The sequence below is a fragment of the Dama dama genome, chromosome 20 (assembly GCF_033118175.1).
Source record: "Dama dama isolate Ldn47 chromosome 20, ASM3311817v1, whole genome shotgun sequence".
NCBI lineage: Eukaryota > Metazoa > Chordata > Mammalia > Artiodactyla > Cervidae > Dama > Dama dama.
The window spans coordinates 24,827,284-24,848,665 of NC_083700.1; the positions used below are offsets into that span (position 1 = coordinate 24,827,284).

Below are 21,382 nucleotides of genomic sequence, written 5' to 3' on the forward strand. Positions count from 1 at the left end.
GGAAGGCCACTGAGGTCTCTGGCTTCAGAAAGTGGGTACATGGGGTGCTCACTCAGGCATTGCCCAAAGTAGTGTCTGTCCTGCCTCAGGCTGGCCTCAGCTGCCCTGTGTGTTCCCTTTGTTAACACTACATAAATCAAGCCTTTATTTCTTGCCTACATTCTTGAAGTAGCCTTTTAATCTTTTCCAATCCATCCTACACATCGCTGCCAAAGTAATCGTCCAGGGACAGCTGAACAAGAATCTTCAGTGGTTTCCCATTGCATATTGAATAATCTCCACATTCCATAGTCTGACTACTGATATTTGTTGTTGAGGGGCGTGGGGAGAGGTGGCAGGTATGGAGACATGCTCCTTGTTCTTAAAGAGTCTAATTTTCCAGAGAAGGTGAGGCATGTGGCATGTAGTTAAATGTCAAATGGTCTCTGGAAGGGGAAAGAAGGCAGTCTCCTATAGGTGACCAAGGGAACCCACCAAGTTTTTCCAGGTGTGTCCTCCATTCTCTCCCGCATCTGGTCTTTCCACACGGGTCTCTTCGCTGCCTGAAAATGACTCCCCTCTCTCACCTCTGTATCTTTCCTGTCTCTATCGCCTCTGGCTGGCATACATGCCCCCACATTTCTGCCTGTTGAAGTCCTACCCATCTGTCAACATCAAGGCCCAGTGCAAGGGCTCTGTGGAGTACCCTACCCAGAGAGGACCCTCCAAAAGCATTTTACCTTTCTAAGGGCACTTGGTACATTTTACTGTGCATGGAACTGACCGTGCCTCCTATTTTAATTGCTTCCAGTAGACTGAGAGCAGAGATGCAAAACCAGAAGCCTTAGGTGTCAGTCCAGCCCACAGATGTGTTTTGTTATTTTGAACTTTTTTAAAATCAAAATTAATGTATTAAAAATTATAACCTATATCAAACATACAGAAAAGTACAGAAGACAATGTTATATATACTCGAGACCTAGCGCCAAAAATGAACAGATTGCCTTCAACACCTCACTGCCCATTTTTAAAGAAATAAGCTATTACACATAAAATTTGAGCACAAACCCACACTGGTCCCATTCCCAGAACTGGTCTTCACACTGTTTTTTAAAATTTAGAATTAGTTGACAGTATTTAGAAATCAAAAGATTTCACATAAAAAATTAGGAAGCTTTGCTTTCCTTGAAGAGTCAGAAGATCTGGTGATTTGGGCTATATTCCCACTTGAGTCATGGGAGGGGGGGTCTGTGACTGCTACCCCCCTGAGATGAAGTATGTGCTCCCCTGCACACCACACTCCCCACCACTCCCTGAGGCCTCTTAGCTCTTGCCTGCCTCACTTACACATGGTACCTGGCTCCTGCAGGCATGTGAGTTTGCCATCTTTATGTAAGAGCTTTGAGGTCAAAAGCTTTTTATTACTGGAACTGAACCATAACTTGCTGAATGACCTTGAGTAAGTTATTGACCTCTCTGTCTCCATTTCCTCATATATCAGGCTAGGATAATAAGCGTACCTACTTTTGGATGTTGACTGAGTATTATTATATATATGGGACTTCCCAGGTGGCACTAGGGGTAAAGAACCTGCCTGACAACGCAGGAGATGAAAGAGATGCAGGTTCGATCCCTGAGTTGGGAAGAGTCACTGGAGGAGGGGATGGCAACCCACCTCAGTATTTTTGCCTAGAGAATCCTATGGACAGAGAAACCTGATGTGCTATGGTTCATAGGTTCACAAAGAGTTCAACATGACTGAAGCGACTTAGCAGGCACAGGTGGTGCTAGTGGTACATGACCCTCCTGCCAATGCAGGAGACATAAGAGATGCAAGTTTGATCCCTGGGTGGGGAAGATCCCCTGGAGGAGGAAGTGGCAACCCACTCCAGTATTCTTGCCTGGGAAATCACACAGACGGGCTGCAGAGTCTGGCGGGCTACAGTCCATGGGTCTGCAGAGTCAGGACTGAATGACTGAGCGCACACACACTCATATAAAGTGTGTTAGAACCATACTTGGTTCATAATTTTGCTGGTTGAGGTTCCCATTCTTTTATCCAAAACCCTCAGGGCTAGATATATTTTTGAATTCAGATTTCTTTTGGATTTTAACAAGGTAGTAAGTATGTATCATATATTACAGTACACCCCAGCAAGATCCAGGTTAGCACCTTGTCATTAAACACACTGAAATTTCTGCAGGAAAAAAACCTAGAGTACACGTGAAGTGTGATGCAGACTTAAATTGCTCCATCCATTCTGGGGTGGGCCAGGCTGCCTACAAGCATTCAGGCCTTCAGGGAGAAGGTAGGTCTCAATCCCAGAGCTCTCAGATTTTGACGCTTTTGGGGGTATTTGGGATTTCTTGTGAGAGGAGAAATTGTGAGGTTGGGTTTTGTCATTGTCCTCATCTGTTTGTTAATAAAGTAACTGGGAATACTGTAGTTGTCCTGCAGTGTCCACCACAGCTGCGTGGTCTGCCTTCCTCCAGCCCCTTCAGGCCCTTTGTCGCTTTTCTGCCCCTCCTTCCCCAGGCCAGTCACCCTCCCGCCAGCTCCATCTCGGCCTTCTGAGGCTTGCCCCCTCAAACTTGGGGGGCAGTCTAAGCTACCTAATCTCCCCGGGCAAACCCTTCTCACCCGGCGGACCTGGGTCCTGTCTCCCCTCCTCCGCCCCCTCCCCTCTCCCAGCGCCGCCCCCGCCTGCCCCGACCACTGCTCAGCTGCTTCCCGCTGCCTGGGCCACCTCACTCAGTTCCTGCCTAAGTCCCAGCTCTCTCCTCCAAGACCTAGCTGCGGTCCCACCTCGTCCTTGAGGCTTTTCCCAATAACTTCTGTTCAGCTCCGTTCTGCAGACCTAGTATCCAGAGCAGTAACCTGGTGGCTGAGCACGTGGCTGGCTTGCGTCCACTCGTTCAGCCGTAACCCCACGCGGACACCCAGGTGTGGGGGGCGGGCGGGGCGGGGAGCGGGGCGGCGGGGCGGTTTCCCTCTTCCCTCCGGGTCTCTGCTGCCCCCGTGCGGTGCTTCCCCGTAGTGCACCGAGGGCTCCTGTGCGCGAGCTCGGACCACCCCGCGCGGGTGTCCGTCAGGACGCGGCTTCGTTGGTCAAAGCACTCCCAGGTCTCTTTAGCTTATTCAGTGGAGACCAACAGCCGGCCAGATCCGCTCTCCTCTTTCTTCTCTCACACCAACCCCGCTTGCCCTTTGGTGACAATGCCACCTCCCTCCCCTGGGAGGACAGCTCTGCCGGGTTTGTTTGTGGGATTTCACGAGACTGAAAACGGCCGGAGGGAACTTTTGTCTCAGACTCCACCACCCTCCTTTCCTTCCTTCCTTATCGGCATAAACATATGAGGGTTTGCACATCGTACGCGGCTGGACAGAGGCTGCCTCTTGTGTTTTGTGTCCTGGAGGAAGGCAGGAAGCGGGTGTTCCATCTCTCACTTTGTCTCACCCTGGGACCATTTACTGATCTCCCAGGGCTGATCCCCTGTCCCTTGTTTTTTTTTTTTTTTTTTAATTTTTTTCCCCCTTTGGGGTTTTTAAGGTGATAGAAACCCGTTTCTCCCAGCCAGAGTGCTTTTTCGCTTTTCTCCTTAAGAGTGAATACTTAAACGATCTTCGTGGTCATAAAATTCAACTGAATTCATCATCTGCAAATTCCCTGGGTAAGAGAGAGGCCATCTTGGTGTTAGGCGTGACTCTTCTTGTGGCCGGGGCTCACAAAGACAGGCGACCCCCTGGTCTAGAAGAGACAGCCCCACCTCCCCACCCCTGACCTCCCGGGCCACCTCCTCTCCTGCTTTGGGTCACACGGTCCTTGATGGTCTGACAGTGTCTCTTTTGACTGCTTGTCCTCCAATAAGTTAATGAGCATGTCATCATTTAAGTCCCCAAACATGTCTCGATTGGCCTCCCTTCCTTGGGGAAACTGAGAAGGATGAGAGGGCTAGAGGCTCAGGATAGATGGAGGAAAGGAACAGAGGCTGAGAGAGGGGAGGGAAGAGAGGAGTCAGGGTGAGGGAGAGATGGGGAGGGAGGAGGAGGAGCAGGAGCTAAATCTGGAGGAGCTAAATTTTGACTTTGGCACCGAGTGGGAGAGACATTTTCAGGGACATTCACATCTGTTCCCTTTACTTGCCTGGGACCCCGTCATGTGGCTTCATTGTGTGATCTGAAAGAACATGGGATTATTTGCTTCTGAGTTACCAGAGTGGCCAAGACACACATGCATCCAAGTGTGTTCTAGGACCTTCAAGGACGCTGGCACTAGCCGTGGAGCTGGCTGCACCTCTGTGTCTCCCTCTCCTCCCAGCTGCCAAGGGTAGGGAAACCTCCCAGATTCCGTGAGGGGCTTTCCTTGGCCCTAGGGTGTCTCCTGCACAGGACCGGGTAAGAAGGAGGTGACCCAAGAGATCTGGGCGCTCCCAAGAATCAGTACCCCATGTCCAGTGTTCCCGCTGCACCCTACAGCTTATTCGCCAGCAGCAGACACGCTTCAGTGGCAGATAAGTGTTCTCAAGTTTATCTGGGTTAAATGTCCCAGTCTCTCACTAGTTAGTGTGATTGTGAGCATGTTTCTTTATTCATAAGAGGGAATAGTCAGTCATCCCTACCTCGTAGGTTTCTGGTGAGGGTTAAATAAGTGATATATGTGAGTCATTCAGTAGGTGCCTGAAACATAGTAAGTCCTCATCAACCCTATTGTCCACCTCCCAGCACTCTGCCCAACCCGGTCCCACGCTGCTTCTCTGAATAGAAAAGGCTGATATCTGGAAATGGAGGGGAGAACAAAAGAGAATGTATTCACGTAAACCACAACTTCCTCCCGATGAGTCATGAAAACGTTGATCATGTTTATTGAGCTGCATGAAGGAATATGAACTTTTAAAAGAAATGGTTTCACATTTAACAAAGAAAGTGGAGCTAAGAGGCAAAACTTGAAGTTAAAGGAAGCCCAAATAACTCAGAATCTGCCACTGAGATTTTGATACCAGCAGTTGCAGCAAATCACCTTGTCTGTCCCCTGGAGGCGGGTAGGGAAGAAAGCTTCCACTTGGGCCAGCGAAAGACAGTTTCTGGAGGCGGAAGGCAGATGAGCATCTTCTAAAAGGGAGGCAGGAGGACCCAGGTTTGCGTCTGTGTTACTTTCTGTATGAAACCTCAAGGGGAGTGCTCGATAGACATCTGCTAACCATACCCACATGTCCACATTCCCATCATTGTCACTCCTAGGTCAGTGAATCTTTGTTTTCAGGGTCTCCTTGTACTGTTTCACCAGGGAGCCAATCCACTCCTTGGTTTTCTGTTTGGCTTCCTCCCAAGTGTAGAGGGGCTCATATCCCAGATCTCGCTGAGCTTTCTTGTAGGAGAAGGTGAACACGCTGTTTGAAAGAGTCACTAGGTGGCGGTTGAAGCAGGGGTTATATTTGTAAATTGGACTGAGCAGGAAGCTCACTATTTCCAGCAGGAAGGCAAGCCAGTACTGCAGAGAAATAGGAAGGCTCATCCGGGAATCCAGGCAGAAGCCCCACTCTTTGCTCAAAGTGTAATTGAGGTCATCGTAGCTTTGGTGAGGCGTGTCATCTGAGATGTAGTAGAACTGTCCTTGGATGTTCGGGACCCTTTTGGGGTCCCGCAGGGCCCTCAAGGCCAGAATGTGGGCCCAGGCCACATTGCCCACATAGACTGGGTTGACTCTGGAGAACCTGCAGTGATTGGTCAGGATGCCGTTGTTCTTCAAGGCTCCGTGCAGGTAGGCAGAAAGGAATGCGCTCCCCTCCCCGTAGATGTACATGGGCCTCAAGGCACAAGTGTGCAAGGCGCCTCCATTCTTCAGAGCCCAGCCGTTAGCTCCCAGCACTGCCTTCTCGGCAAGCTTCTTGCTGTACGGGTAGGGCGAGGACCACGCCGATTCGTGATGCTCTTCTTCGTGGCCGTCTTGGATGATCTCCCTGTAGGAGTTGGGCCCAGCCACCTCTATGGTGCTGGTGTGGATAAAGACCGGCACGCTGGCCTGGACACAGGCCTCCAACAGCAGCTGGGTACCTGCCCGAAGGAAGCACAGCTTCAGTGTCCGGACTCAGCCCAGGCCCAGCCCTGCCATGCCCCGTGTTTGCCCCTCGTCCTGAAGTGCAGTGGCCATTACATCCGAGCAGTGCATGGTCTCTGGCTAAGATCCAACCATGCTAAAGCCACAGGACAAAAGCGAAAATGAAAGGAGAACAAGACTTGGGTTCTGGACCGCAAGCATTTGGACTTCATGGACTTTTGGGATTCACACGGAACATGTTTGTACTCTTAATGTTGGAAAAGAACGAGTTGTCACTTTATATTTTGCATAGTAAAGAGATTTAAAAATGATGATTTGTCATCTCCAGCACCTCATTAAAGGTGGGCTGAAATGAAAAAGTAAAAGTGTTAGTTACTCAGTCATGTCTGACTCTGCAACCCCATGGATTGTAGCCTGCCGGGCTCCTCTGTCCACGGAATTCTCCAGGCAAGAATACTGGAGTGGGTGCCATTTCCTTCTCCAGGGGATTGTCCCGACTTAGGGATTGAACCTGGGTTTGCTGCATTGCAGGTGGCTTCTTTACCATCTGAGTCACCAGGGAAGTCCTAAAGACAGCTGTTGTAAACTTAAAAGATTAGGGGGCCATACTCTTAGAATAGGGACAACTCTGGTCCATAGGAGGACAGTTGAAGGACTCACATCACACACACACACACACACACACACACACACACACACACGAGTTGTATGTAAGTAATGCGAGCATGCATGCTAAGTTGCTTCAGTTGTGTCCAACTCTTTGTGATCCTATGGACTGTAGCTCACCAGCCTCCCTGTCCAGGGGATTGTCCAGGCAAGATCCAAGTAATATATACTCTTATAATACATTGAATTGTTGGTATTTTCTTATCTTTTTTTTGAAGACCAATAAAAAAATTGTCACAAGGACTTTTTGTCACTGAGCAAATGAATGGTAGGTTCTGGGGAGAAGCTGGAGATCCGGACTGTTTCTGATTTTGCTTCTTGCAAAGGCCACTCCTAATTTTGGCTATGACTTTTTTTTACTGAGGTATGAAAAGCTGGGGTGGTAAACCTTTTATCTATACTAGTCTTCTGGAGCCTGTCAATGGCCTTATGTGTTGAGCCTGGTGAAGAACCAGAAAGGAGTGCGCCCTCTGCTGGTAATATATGTCATGGGCGGATCTTGTAGAATTCCTTAACCTGGGGAGAATTTCAGCTCTTAGAGGTAACCCAGAGTCTTCCCTACAGGAAAGAAATGATTTCCTGGAAAAAAACATCATTTTGGAGTGGTATTTTTTTTAAAAAAAACCTTTTAATGTCTTTGTGCAATTTGATTATCAGGAAAGACAGCCTCATTAAAAAAACTTAAATCTAAAAGCAGAGATAATTCAGAGCTAATGGTAAAGAATCTCCTGCCAATGCAGGATGTACAGGAGACACAGATTTGATTCCTGGGTCGGGAAAATCCCCTGGAGAAGGAAATGGCAACCCACTCCTGTGTTCTTGCCTGGAGAACCCTATGGACAGAGGAGCCTGGTGGGCTGTGGTCCATGGGGCCAAAGAATCGGACACGACTGAGCCACTGAGCATGCACTCATGTAAATTGCACAAGAAGAAAAGAACACGATTGTGAAGCATTTTCTAAACCAGAGAGTGATACAGTGATACTAGTCAAATCCCCTTTTGTTGGGAGCTGTGGAGAGTAGGCAATTATGGATTAGGGGAGCTGAAAACTCAAGACCCGTTAGCACTCTCTTGGCAGTGTGGGGGTAGCCAGGGGTATGGCTAAGGCAAAACTAGAAAGGGTCTTTTTTGAGACTGTGATTTTAGGCCAGAGATGCAAAAGCAAAGAGTTGCTTTAGAAAAATAGTCTCTGAGTAGACTAATTCTGGTGGGCAGGTGGAAGGCAGATGTGCTGGGATGCTGTGGTCCTAGAGAGACTGGCCTCCAGGGATCAGAGGAGGATACTATACAGCAAGCTAATAAGGGATTTAGGCTAATCCCTTGAGCAAAGTGTCTAGATTTAAAGTAGATTGGAAATCCACAGTTCAGAGAGAGCCAGGAAGCATTTAAGGGATAAGGATCCTAAGATGCTATACTTTGGACACCTGAGCTACTCTTCAATAATAGACCTGGTGGGACTTCCCTGGTGGTCCACTTCTAAAGCAGGAGGGCATGGGTTCGATCCCTGGACAGGGAACTAAGATTCCATGTACCATGTGGCCACCAAAAAAATGAACGGAAGAAAAAAAAGACCTGGTGGTGAGCTGAAACTGAAGCTCCAATACTCTGGTGACCTAATGTGAAGAGGTGACTCATTGGAAAAGATCCTTATGCTGGAAAGATAGAGGGCAGGAGAAGAAGGGGGTGACAGAGGATGAGATGGTTGGATAGCATCACTGACTCAGTGGACATGAGTTTGAGCAAACTCTGGGAAATAGTGAAGGACAGGGAGACCTGGCATGCTGCAGTCCATGGGGTTGCAAAGAGTCAGACACAACTGAGCAACTGCACAACAAGTGAGCTGAAGAGATGGGATTATGGATAGTGTAAAACTAGTCTTGTTAAGAAGATATTACAGGAAGACCAGAGCTGGCTAATTCTGTACTGCTAGACCACTGTGAACCAGCTTTGGCAGTTTTCTTGTGAGGAATTCTTTTTGGGGGTGAGCAGAAGTGCTCTCAACATTCTCACTACGCTTATGATTCTTGCTTTGCAGGAAGTCTTGCCTGAAGGAAACAGGCCCAGAGCTGTGGCCCATCACTCCTGACCTGGGGGCACCTCGTATCACAAACCTGTTAGTTAGTTCTTGGCTGTACTGTGACCCCTGCCTTATAGCCACACAGAAGGGCTAATGTGATGACCAAGGAAACACTTGTAACTTCTGGCTCCAACACAGTGCAGGCAGGAGGTGGTCGGAGAGCAAGAGTTTGAGGTTGGAGTTGAGTCAACACTTGATTGGACCAGCAGAAAGGTTTTTGTGGCCTTTGGACTCACAGAGGCATGGGTTTAAAGTCTAGCCCTTTCACTTCTCTCCATAGTGCCTTAGACAAGTTATTTAGCCCATCTCAGCCCCAGTTTCCTCATCTAAAAAACTGAGGATGATGGCTGTGAATCTCTGTTGATTGTTAGAAAGTGTGTGAAAATGTTAGTTGCTCAGTCGTATCTGACTGTTTGCGACTCCACAGACTGTAGCCCACCAGGCTCCTCTGTTCACGGAATTCTCCAGGCAAGAATACTGGAGTGGGTTGCCATTTCCTCCTCCAGGGGATCTTCCCGACCCAGGGATTGAACCCGGGTTTCCCAAGTTGCAGGCAGATTCTCTACTCTCTCAGCCACCAGGAATCTCTGTCGGTGGTGATGAGCAAAAACGCTCGGTGTCCACCCAGCAGGTGTTCACCAGGCTCCCCCTCCCTTATCCTGGCTTCTGATCCTCACTGGCCCATCTCCCTCCAGCTCCTCCCCAGGACCCTGTACCTTTCACATTGACGTTCATGATGGTCTCTCGTGGGACAGCATTCCTGATATCGATGACAGAGGCAGTGTGGATGACCGCCGAGATGCCCTGGCAGGCCCCTTTCAGGCACTGCTCATCCAGAATGTCTCCTTCCAGCAGGGTCAGCTTGATCTTGCTCTGGAGCTCTGTGTGAACAGGAGGCAGGTCACTGGAAGGCTCTCTGAATCTGCAAGTTTCCTGATAAAGGTGGCATTTTACCTAGGTCTTCAAGGACAGGTAGACTGAGGGGAAAGAGGGATGGGGAGGAGAGGTGAACAGCCCATGGAAGGAGCAAGTCAACAAGGGCATAGCAATCAGAATGCACAGCATTTCTTGAGAAGGAGCAAACATCTCTTTCCATCCCATCTCCTTCCAAAAAAAGATAAAAAAGAGAGTTTGAGCTATGAGGAGTCAAGAGTGCCTGGAACACTAAGTTGTCAAAGAGACTCATGGGGCATGTATAAAATTCACTAAGGAAAGAATTGGCATTTAATTCAAATTAAATGCAATGGGGAATCGGGTATGGATTTGAAATTAAAGGAGACATGTAAGCAAGAGTCGTAGTGTAGGAAGCAAACCCCGGCTGCAGTATTATAAAGTGGATCAAGGTGGGGGGTGGCTAAGAGAAAGCAAGGTGATTGAGGGATTAATCAGGCCATGGCACCACAGTTCACATGAGGAGGACGGGAACCAGGGATCCAGCAGAGGGAGCTGAGAAGAGAAGTGCCCAAAGTTTGACTTTCAGACCTTACCTTCCAGGTCCTGGTTCTTACTGGAGATGGGCTGAGAGGAAGAGTCAAAGGCAGCCCGAGTTTTTTCCACTTGAGTGATTAAGAGGATGGTGGTGCTTTTTAACAGGAATTTAGAATGGGCCCCAATGGTGAATTTAACTGCAAGAGCTCTTATTAGATATCATCAAAAGAAGACATCAGTGCTGGAAATGAGCCAGCCACCAAGGGACTAACATTCTGGCCATCTCAACCAAGGGTCACAGAGATGTCATCAGGGTCTCCGGCTCCTCTGAAGCCCACTGGAGGTGGCACAACTTCATCTCCTCAGATTAGTGTTGTCTCTCAGCTGTGTCCTACTCTGTGTGACCCCACAGACTGTAGCCTGCCAGGCTCCTCTGTCCATGGGATTCTTCAGGCAAGAATACTGGAGTTGGTAGCCTTTCCTTTCTCCAAGGAATCTTCTCAACCCGGGGGTCGAACCCGGGTCTCCTGCATTGCAGCCAGGCTCTTTACTGTCTGAACTACAGGGAAGCCCCACCTTAGATTTTCCTGTGAAATAAATGCCGCACATAGAGCTTGGATAAGTATCCTGCACTTATTTTGTGCTATTTATTTCACACATGGCTTTCAGCTTTCTAATTCCCTTTCCCAGCCATCTCATGAGACAGGGATTCTGATTTCCACTTTACAGGCAAGGACATCCAGGCTCAGAGGCATAGTCTTAAGTCACACTTCTAATGAAGGCTCCAGCCTGCCCACCTGCCTTCAAGCCTTGCTTGCTGTCCCATCACCCACTTGCAGGACTGCAGAGCAGTTCAGGATCAGTCAGTTTAGATGAAATGGCCAGTCTCTCCACTGGCCAGAGAACAGTGAGAGAGAAATCCAGAGTGAAAAGTCTCCTGCGTTGCAGGAAGATTCATCACCACTGAGACACCAGGGGAGCCAGCCAGACAGCCTGGTTCAAATCCAGCTTTGCTATTTTCCAGGTGTGGGACCTTGAACAAGTTAATTAACCTCTGCTACATCCGGTCTGTATGTTTGTGTCCCCTCAGATCCACTGTTGAAATCCTAAAGTGATGGTGTTAGGAGTTAGGGGCCTTTGGGAGGTTATTAGATCGTGAAGGTAGAGACCTCATAGACTGAATTTCCTTCTTAGGTTACAACTTGGTAAAACCATCTGCTCTCCTTTAAGCCTCTTTGAGATTAGCTCCGCCCCAGCCCCTTCCACTCCAAAAAGGCCACAGAGTGGGAGAAAGGCAGAGGAGTTAGCTGGAGAGCAGAGTTTTCTGATTGTGTCCCCACTTCTTCCCTGCCTGTCCCTTCCTCTCCCTCTCTTTCAAGGCTGACTTCGGCAGACTGGCTCAAAGGCCAAGTGAGGAACGACCGCTCAGCCGTTAGTCTGCAGGGATGCAGAGTGACCAGCAGAGGGCGCTGTAGATGCCTCAGCTGGAACCCCTAGCTCCCTCCGCAAGCCTCTGTGGGCTTGGCCAGTGTTTTGCATAGACCGAAAATACGACGGAAGCTTACCTGTTGTGAACGGGGTTGGAGGGAGGCCCAGAGAGAAGCTACTGGACAGACTAGCGGTTGAGAGCCCAGATACTGCAGCCAGACTGTGCGTGACTCTTTGCAACCCTATGGACTGTTGCCCCCAGGCCCCAATGTCCATGGGATTCTCCAGGCAAGAATACTGGATTGGGTTGCCATGACCTCCTCCAGGGGACCTCCCCGACCCAGGGATTGAACCGGGGTCTCCTGAGATGGGACCTTGAACAAGTTAGTTAACCTCTGCTGTGTCTGCATGTTTCTGTCCCCTCAGAGCCACATTGAAATCCTAATGTGATGGTGTTAAGAGTTAGGGGCATTTGGGAGGTTATTAGATCATGAAGGTAGAGCATGGATAGGATTAATGTTCTTACAGAAAAGACCCCAGAGAGATCCCTCATGCCTTCCACTGAGAGAGGGCACAGCAAGATGGTGCAGCTATGAACCAGGAAGAGACCTCTGACCAGAACTTGACCCTGCCTTGATTTTGGACTTCCAGACTTCAGATGGCTCAGCGGATAAATAATTCACCTGCAATGCAGGAGACACAGGGAATGCAGGTTCGATCCCCGGGTTGGAAAGATCCCCTGGAGGAGGAAATGACAACCCACTCCAGTATTCTTGCCTGGAAAATCCCATGGGACAGAGAAGCCTGGCGGGCTACAGTCCATGGGGTCATGGACTGTAGCAACTAAGCACGCACACACACACACACAGACTTCAGAACTGTGACCAATACATTTCAGATTATGAGATACCCAGACTGCAGTATTTTGTTATGGCAGACCGAATTGACTGGATTCTTCTATGCCTGTATTCTTATTAAAAAAAAAGAAAAAAAAATAAACTGAAGACCCTGTTACCCATCCCAAAGAGAGGGTTGTGATGAGGAGCGAATGAGTTGATACATGTAAAACGCTGGGCACAGCGCCTGGCACAAAAGGAACCCCGTAAGTTTTCTCTGTCGTTATCTTGACAGAGGCCCCTGCCCACCCACACCTGCACCTGACTTATTCACCTTGGGAGCTGTTCTGCTAGGTTGAGCATCACTCTCTCTGAGCATAAGTCATCAGCCTGTATATATTGCTGGGATGGAGGGATTACAAAAGGTTGGTGTTCATCATCTGTGAATTTTTTCTAAAAAAATCAAAGACACTGTTGGAGCGGAGGGCAGAGGAAACAGGAAGTTTGCAGAGGTCAGGGAGGGAAAAGGAGAACAGAGTGATGGGCAGGGTCCAGGAGAGTGAGCTGGGGAGGGAGACTTTAAGTGGGGAGGGGAGTACTGGGCAGCCAGGGCCTGTGTATAGATGGCCAATCCACCGGGGCTGGGGAGGGGAGACAAGGAGTTGGTTTGAGGGCACACAGGCAGGAAATGGGAGAGACTAAAGACTCACTTTGTCAAGAGTTGGCCCTCGGGGCATTGACTGGGGCTCATCTGAGCTCTGCTCCACATCAATCCCAGAGACCTCGACAAGTCGCTTTACCTTTGTTGACCTCAATTCCTCATTGTCCGGGTGGGTGTTACCCTCTCCTACAATCCTCACAAGGTTATTTTGAGGATCTCGGAGCAAAGCAGGTTGGAAAAGACACTATAAATCAAGCGTTTGCCTTGGCATCATGGGCAGCAGTCAGGAAAGAGAGCCATGAGCTGCTTTAGCGGATTCTGTAGTCACGTCCTTGTGATGATGAGGAGAGAGGCGAATAGTACAAAGAGAAGCACAGGGAATCCACGCAAGGCGTGTCTGCATTCACGCTGCCTCTAGTTCTCTTTCTGGCTCCCTTGTTGCATGCCTGTGCATCCTCTCCTCCCGGCTCTTTCTGGCTCCTTCTCTAATTCCCTCTCTCTCTCATTCACACACACACACACTCACAGACACACACACACACTCGCACACTTCACCCTCTCTTCCTTCTATTTCACCTTCAACAGAGACGCTCAGTGAAGCCACAGAAAGACAAGGGCAATCAAGAAGCTCTGGATCCCAGTGGTGGCATCTCCAGGTTAACAGCACAGGCTTGCCCTTTGCAGACAGTGCACAACAAGTAACAAGCCTCGTGGACAAGGGAGAAAATGAAAACATGATTTTCTAGATGAGAAGAACAGACTCTAAGTGTCTGGTCCATGGCCCACCCTCTCACCCTGGGCTGGGACCTCTGACCCACCTGGGACTGCACCATGTATTACCCTACCCCATCTTCTGACACTACCTGTGATTATACCATGGTATTACCCCATCTGTGATCTTCCTTTCTGATAACAGGATTAGCCTTGATTTGGCTACAACTTTCCTTAAACTGCTAGAAAGAACCCCCTCCCCCACACCCACGTAGGTCTTCAAAGGGAGCTACACTCCTGTGACTCGGGCTTACTTACTAGAAAATTCCTCCCGAACTTCTGGTCTGAAGACTTTGTCTAGCACCCGGATTTCCTGCAGATCCTTCTCCTCCACCAATAAGCGGATGATCCTCTGGCCCAGAAATCCTCCTCCTCCGGTCACGAGGCAGCTCCATCCTTCCATGGCCGAACCTGGGCACTGAGAAACGCTCACCAGGAACCAGAAAGCACTGGGGGGGCAGATTGGGCGAGAGGACGATGCTGGAGAGAGCCCAAAAGAGAGTTCAAGTGATTCCATGCTCATAAACACACACGGTGTTCCTTCTTCTCCATTTTTGTAAAAATCCCTTGTGCCCCCCTCCCAGGAGCAGCAGAAAGAAAGTGAAAAAGCTCTAACCGGTCAGATTGTGGCAAGCCAGATGAAAGCACCCGGGTTCTGATCTCCAGATTGCCCAAAGACGGAACTGGAGAGAGCTTTATATGCTGCTGCCTCTGACTCAGCCCACTCAGCCTTGAGCTCTTATGGTGTACTCATTGCTTACCCCTCCTCACTTCCTCTCCAAGAAGTAGTGACCTTTGCCTTGTATCTCTCATTCCTCCAAGGCATAGGAAGAGACAGCAAGCTTCGAGGCCACAGCGCGATAAAGATGCTTGGTTCTACCCTCAGCGGGACTCCTGGCAGTCAGTGTCTGCTGCCTGGGATCCACAATCTGTGAACTTAAACTGGACGGGGAGAAATCTCCAGCAATATGAACTGTTGCCTTATGCAGCAAATACATCTGGAGGGCGTGGGGGTGAGGTGGATCCACTGTAGCCCACTGTCTCCTCTGTCAGAGTGTTCTTTGAAATGTTGCTGTTTTGCAGAGTTTAGAGTTGAGAAATTTGCAGTGATGGAAGCTCCAATCACTAAATTCTGTGGAAGGCAATTTTCTTTCCCACTCAATATATCTGGAATCTTCGTTTCTTTCCCCCTGCAGAGCTCTGGGTTTCTGGAGGAAGAGCACCATTGAAGGGAAGCTCTCTGGTGATAACTGTCTAGTTCTATGACCTGCACAACTTGAGTAGGTGTATGGCTGTTAGCATAACTATCGCCACCTTGGTCCCTTATAGTTTCTCCTGTCCTTTCACTAACCTTACCCAGGACTGTACAGTGAATCACTTCTCTGTCATCAAGGGTTTCTTTCTTTTTTTTTTTTTTTTAAAGATATTAGTTGTTGTTGCTGTTTGGTCACTAAATGGTGTCCGACTCTTTGTGAACCCATGGACTGCAGCCCAACAGGCTCCTCAGTCAATGAGATTCTCCAAGCAAGGATGCTGGACTGGGTTGCCATTTCCTTCTCCAGGGGATCTTCCTGACCCAGGGATAGAACCTGGGTTTCCTGTGTCTCCTGCTTTGGCAGGAGGATTCTTTACCACTGAGTCACCTGGGAAGTGCAATAGATATTGCATAATAACTGTTAGGGTCCAATGGGCTCTATGCTCTGCTAGTCCCAAACAACAGTGAAACTATTTGTATTCTTGGCAACCGTGAAACTAGTTACCCCTTCATAAATACTAACTTAGGAATGTATGTTTTGTATGCAGGTGTTCCCAGCACCTACCCATATACCCTGGGTTAGTGATAAAATTGTCCCCATGGCCCCTCAGCAGTGATGAGTACATGTGTGAATGCTTCTGGGTCATTGTCCACCAAACCCTACTCTGTAAGTTTTATTCTGATAAACTGATCCAATGACTACATGGAGCTGCCTGCTTCATTTTTCCTTCCCAAGATGCCTTCTCAGTTTGATGGGCATGCCTCCAACAGTAGGGGTCTGAAGCTATGGGCCATAGTAGCTTTTATTATGAATGTTTGCACTCAACCCACATTCTGTTTGCAAAAACACTCTCAGTAGATTCTTGAACAGATGATGCTTATATGCTTCAGAAGCCTATACCCCAGAGATATCCAAATACCACTGCCATCAGCATCTCAAGATATTGTCAAAAGATTGAGGTGTAATTTACGTGCATTAAAATGTCCAGATTTTAAATGTTAGTTAGTTCAACGAACCATTTGCAATTATGTACAGCTATGTAAGAAACCACCCAAAACAAGATCTAGAATGTTTTTTTCCCTGCAGAAAATTCTTTCTTCCCATTTTCAGTCAATTCCCACCCTTCCAACCTACCCCAGAAACAGCTACACTCTGATATTTAGTGGATGATACTCTCCTAACTTTTCTTCTAAAGTCTTCATCATTCTGGATGTATATTTAAATATAGAATTCATCTGAAATCAAGTTTTGTACACTGCATACAGAAAATGTTACTATTGTATTCCTCTATTGCCTATCCATTTTCTCTCATCAATTTCTCTTGTTTTAATTATTTGCTTGCTTTTGTGTTTAATTTATATTTTTTCAAGTTTCTTATGGTCAAAGATTAGATACTTGATTTCTTCTTTTTGACAATGGGCATTTGCGTTTAAAGCTACAAATTTCTGTCTAAGCACCATATTACCTGCAACCAACAGTGTGTTGTTTCTTTTTTTTGGCCACATTGAAGGCATGTGGGATCTTAGTTCCCCGACCAGAGCGTGAACCTGCATGCTACAGTGGAAGCACAGGGTCTTAACCACTGGGCCACCAGGGAAGTCACTTAACAGTTTTGTTACCATTCAGGTAAAAATATTTTCTGACTTACCTGTGATTTCTTCCTTACTGCATGAGTTATTCATAAGCATGTTGTTAAATGTCTAAAACCAGAGATTTTCTAGATAATGTTATCAATTTCTAATTTAATACTATAGCGGTCAGAGTATATAGTCCGTATGATTTTGATTTTCGGATATTTATTGAAAGTTGTTTGGTGGCTCAGTGCAAATGGTCTGTCTTAGTGAAATGCCACAAGCGCTTGAAAAGAATTTTTTAAATTGCCGACAGTTGATGAGAGTGAAGCTTTATAAGAGTGGGTTTGACACCCTCCTTCAGGTCTCTCCCTCTTCCTGTGTTGTAGACATTCTCCTCTTGTCACTTGGGACTTGACTCCCAATGCCTCAAACACCCTTGCTTAGGAAAGGCGCTGGGTTACAGCATCTTGTTCTATGAGCACTAGCTAAAGGTCCTTGGTCTTACTGAGACCCATGGAGCCTGTCTGAGGTCATCAAAGTGCATCGTACAGCTTTGCATGCTGTAGTGATGCTGTAAGTGGGCATTTATGCCTCCTATCCCCTCCAAGGTTGGGGCTGAAGAGCTAATTCCCCCAGCTCTTGGAAATGTTGGAGGCTGGTAGATTTTGTCTAGTATCTCTCTGAGAATTGCCTTCAGCCAAAGAACCAGTAGAACAAGAGTTCAGAGTCAATGAGTGGAACTGAAGAAACCATGTAGACAGCGAGAGCTAAAGGGGAAGGCAGATGGGGGTCAGAACATTACCTTTGTTTTATTTTCAAACATCTTTGCTGTAAAACAAATTTATGTGTCATAAAATTAACTAATTTTAAATATACAATTCAACTATTTTAAGTAAAATTATGAACTGTGTAACCATCACCATAATCCTATTTTGGAACATTTCTGCGTTTGTGTATGTGCGTGTGTGTGTGCTAAGTTGCTTCACTTGTGTCCAACTTTTTGCAACCCTGTGAGCTATAACCTGCCAGGCTCCTCTGTCCATGGGATTTCCCAGGCCAGAATACTGGAGTGGGTTGTCATGCCCTCTTCCAGGGGACCTTCCTGACCCAGGGATGGAACTTGAGTCTCCTGCATTGGCAGGTGGGTTCGTTGCCACTAGTGTCACCTGGGAAGCCCTGGAACATTTCTATCCCCACTAAAAGATCTCCTGTACCCATTAGCAGCAACTCCTCATTCACACTCCCCAGCTATGTGAAAGTCAGTCATGTCCAACTCTTTGTGACCCCATGGACGATATGGTCCGTGGAATTCTTCAGGCCAGAATACTGGAGTAGGTAGCCTTTCCCTTCTCCAGGGTGTCTTCCCAACCCAGGGATTGAACCCAGGTCTCTCACATTGCAGGTGAATTCTTTACCCCAGCTATAGACAACCTTTAATTAACTTTCTGACTCTATAGATTTGCCTTTTCTGAACACCCTATAGATAGAGTCATACAGTGCGTGGTCTTTTGTGTCTGGCTTCTTTTACTTACCATAACATACTTTTGAGGTTCATCTATGTTGTAGCATGTATCAGTATTTCATTCCTTTTAGGTGTCGAGTACTATTTCATTGTATTGATATCCCATATTCTGTTTATTCTTTCACCACTTGATAGTTGGGATGTTTCCACTTTTTGCACTATTATGGGTAAAGCTGTTAGGAACATTCACATACATGTGTTTGTGTGGACGCATGTTTTCATTTCTTTTGGGTGGAGAGCTAGGAGTGAAGTTGTTGGGTCATGTGGTAAATTTATCTCTAACTTAAAAAATTGTGTAACTGTTTTCCAAAGTGGCTGTGCTCTCTACCTGTACTGAGTGAATATTTTACTTTTTCCACATTATTGTTTCTTCATATTCTTCAAGTGACATTCTCTATTTTTTAAAAGTTTATTTACTTCTGGTTGCGCTGGGTCTTCATTGTTTTGCACAGGCTTTCTCTAGTGGTGGTGAGTAGGGGCTACTCCTCGTTGTGGTGCATGGGCTTCTCATTGCGGTGACTTCTCTTGTTGGAGGGCATGAGCTCTAGGCACACAGGCTTCAGTAGTTGCAGTATGTGGGCTCCGAAGTTGCACCTCATGGGTTCTAGAGCATGGGCTTGGTAGTTGCAGACATGCGCTTAGTTGCTCTGCAGCTAAGCAGATGTGGAATCTTCCTAGACCAGGGATTGAACCCAGGTTCCCTGCATTGGCAGACGGGCTTTTATCCACTGTGCCACCAAGGAAGTCTGACGTTATCTATTTTTAAAATCATAGCCATGCTTGTGGGTAAGAAGTGGTATCTCACCTTGGTTTTGATTTGTATTTCACTAATAATGAATGATGCTAAGCATGTTTTCATATGCTTATTGAACATTCCTATAGCTTTTCGGTGAAAAATCTATGTGATTCTCTGATCATTTTAAAATTGGGTTATTTATCTTTTTATTTTGATTTGTAAAGTGTTTTATATTCTATATCAAGTTCTTTCATAGACACATGATTTGAAAATATCTTTCCAAGTCTATAACTTATCTTACCATTTTATTGATAATGTCTTTTGTTTTAATATTTAAAACATTGTTTTTACAATGTTGTGTTGTTTTCTGCCATACAACAATGCAAATCATCCGTAACGACACATATGTGGTACATATATGCAATGGAATATTACTCAGCCATAAAGAGAATGAATTTGAGTAAGTTCTAGTGAGGTGGGTGAATGTAGAACCTGTAATACAGAGTAAAGTAAGTCAGAAAGAGAAAAGCAAATATAGTATATTAGTGCATATGTATGGAATCTAGAAAAATGATATTGATAATGTCTTTTGAAGAATAAGTATTTTTAATTTTGATTAAGTCCCATTTTTCAATTTTTTTTCTTTTACCACTCGTGTTTTTGTCTCACTCAATGTCAGGATGTCAGGAAGATTTTTAATCTATTTTTTCTACTAAGAAGTGTATGGTTTTAGCCTTTACATTTATGTCTACGATAGATTTTGAGGGGATTTTTGCATGTAGTGTGAGTTTATGATCTAGTTCAGATGGTCAATTGAAAAGATGTCAAGTATCTTCAGTGGGGGAAAACGATAATCTTTAAACAAATGACACTGGGACAACTGGATTGTCCTCCATCCCCTTCAAGACTGAGATTTGTACCTGTTCAGGGAAGGTCAGAGCGTGTTAAGTAAGGCTGGGCCCATCTGGGTTACCCCCAGTTGGCGTTGGGGTTTGGGAAGAACTCCTCAGTATGACACATCATGGGCTGAAAAATATGCTGCATCAGGGACACTCACAAAAGGCAAAGGTCAGCAAAGGAACAGAGGGAATGATTCCCCCATCCTTCTATCCTACACTGATTGATGCGTAAATGTTCAGGAAACTGGGCCTACGGTGTGTGTCTGCATTCTAGTGCAGGGACACAAGCTTCCTTTATTCTATTTTATTTTATTTTATTTTGGTATCCTGTTAGCACAAGAAAGCAGGCTGATCAACAGAGGAACATACCTACTGTTGGTGCCAAACAGTCTGGATTTGGAGTGCCAGCTATTTATAAGTTATATGAGGGGACTTCCCTGATGGTCCAGTGGCTAAGACTCTGTGCTCCCAGTACAGGGGGCCTGGGTTCGGTCCCTGATCAGGAAACTAGATCCCACATGCTGCAACTAAAGATCCTGCATGCCACAAGGAAGACAGAAGATCCCACATGCCGCAGCTAAGATATGGTGTAGACAAATAAAATAAATAAATTTTTTAACAATAAAAAAACTAGTAATTAAAAATAATAAATTTTGAAAAAGAGTTGTATGGGAAAGTTAACTGCCCAGCACCTGGAGTCCGTGGGGCTTATAGGAAGTGTTTCTCTCTCTTTGGAAAGAAGCCACTGTTTCCATGGGATCTATTCATGGTACAGTCTCTCATGCTGGGAAGAGGGAATTCCTTCACTTGGATAAGTTGTTAAAGTCCTGGGCCACTTAAGTTCCTTGTGCCATGGTTCTAGAGAGGCAAATTTGGGAAGAGAAAGCATATGATAATTTTTTAAGCCACAGGATTAGGTGAGATACTATACGGAAAGAAGGCTTGTAGATAAAAGGAAAAGCCTCAGAACTGAAACCCAGGAAAAACTTAACAACATATAGAGGTTTAAGAGAGGAGGAAGAGCCAGCTAAGGTGACTGAGCCAGAGTGGTGTAAGGCAGGAGGAAAATTAGGAGATTACGGCGTTAAGAAAATCACATGAGGGAAGTACGTAAAGAAGGAAAATATGGTCAACTGTGTTGGATGTTGCTGAAGCATCAAGTGCAATGAAGAAAACAATTGACCATTGGTTTTGACAACATGGAGTTCATAAGTAACTTGGTAAGAGCAATTTCAATGGATTTAGAAATTCTAATTGGAATGTGTTGAGAAACAGATGAAAAGTAAATAGAGTGACTACAAAAAAAAATTGTGTCTTGTTTTTTGACCCACTCTGACAGTCCCTGTTTTTTAAATCTTATTTGGTGTATTTAGACCATTGCTGCTTAAAGGAAGTATTTATATAGCTGGGTTAATATCTATCATATCATAGGAAATAACAAGTGTTGGTAAGGACATGGAGAACAGGGAACCCTCCATTGTGTATTATTTGTG

General features: G+C 46.5%; 1 protein-coding gene across 1 annotated transcript; it reads right to left on the reverse strand.

Annotated features, from left to right (window-relative positions):
- Nucleotides 1-4,632: 4,632 nt before the first annotated feature.
- Nucleotides 4,633-14,606, reverse strand: LOC133040172 (3 beta-hydroxysteroid dehydrogenase/Delta 5-->4-isomerase). Its single transcript, XM_061119926.1, has 4 exons — nt 14,519-14,606; nt 14,161-14,382; nt 9,495-9,659; nt 4,633-6,031 (listed from the first exon to the last, which is right to left on the reverse strand). Exons 2-4 carry the CDS (start codon nt 14,303-14,305, stop codon nt 5,220-5,222), a joined length of 1,122 nt encoding a protein of 373 aa, XP_060975909.1. The 5' UTR covers nt 14,306-14,382; nt 14,519-14,606; the 3' UTR covers nt 4,633-5,219.
- Between the last annotated feature and the right edge of the window lie 6,776 nt (nt 14,607-21,382).

Excerpts from the sequence above, each read along its gene's own strand:
- LOC133040172 (XM_061119926.1), bottom strand. The coding sequence starts at position 14,305 with ATGGAAGGATGGAGCTGCCTCGTGACCGGAGGAGGAGGATTTCTGGGC. Across the intron at positions 9,660-14,160 it reads AGTTCGGGAGGAATTTTCTA|AGCTCCAGAGCAAGATCAAG; the intron begins GTAAGTAAGCCC and ends CTGTTCACACAG. Across the intron at positions 6,032-9,494 it reads CATGAACGTCAATGTGAAAG|GTACCCAGCTGCTGTTGGAG; the intron begins GTACAGGGTCCT and ends TCCTTCGGGCAG.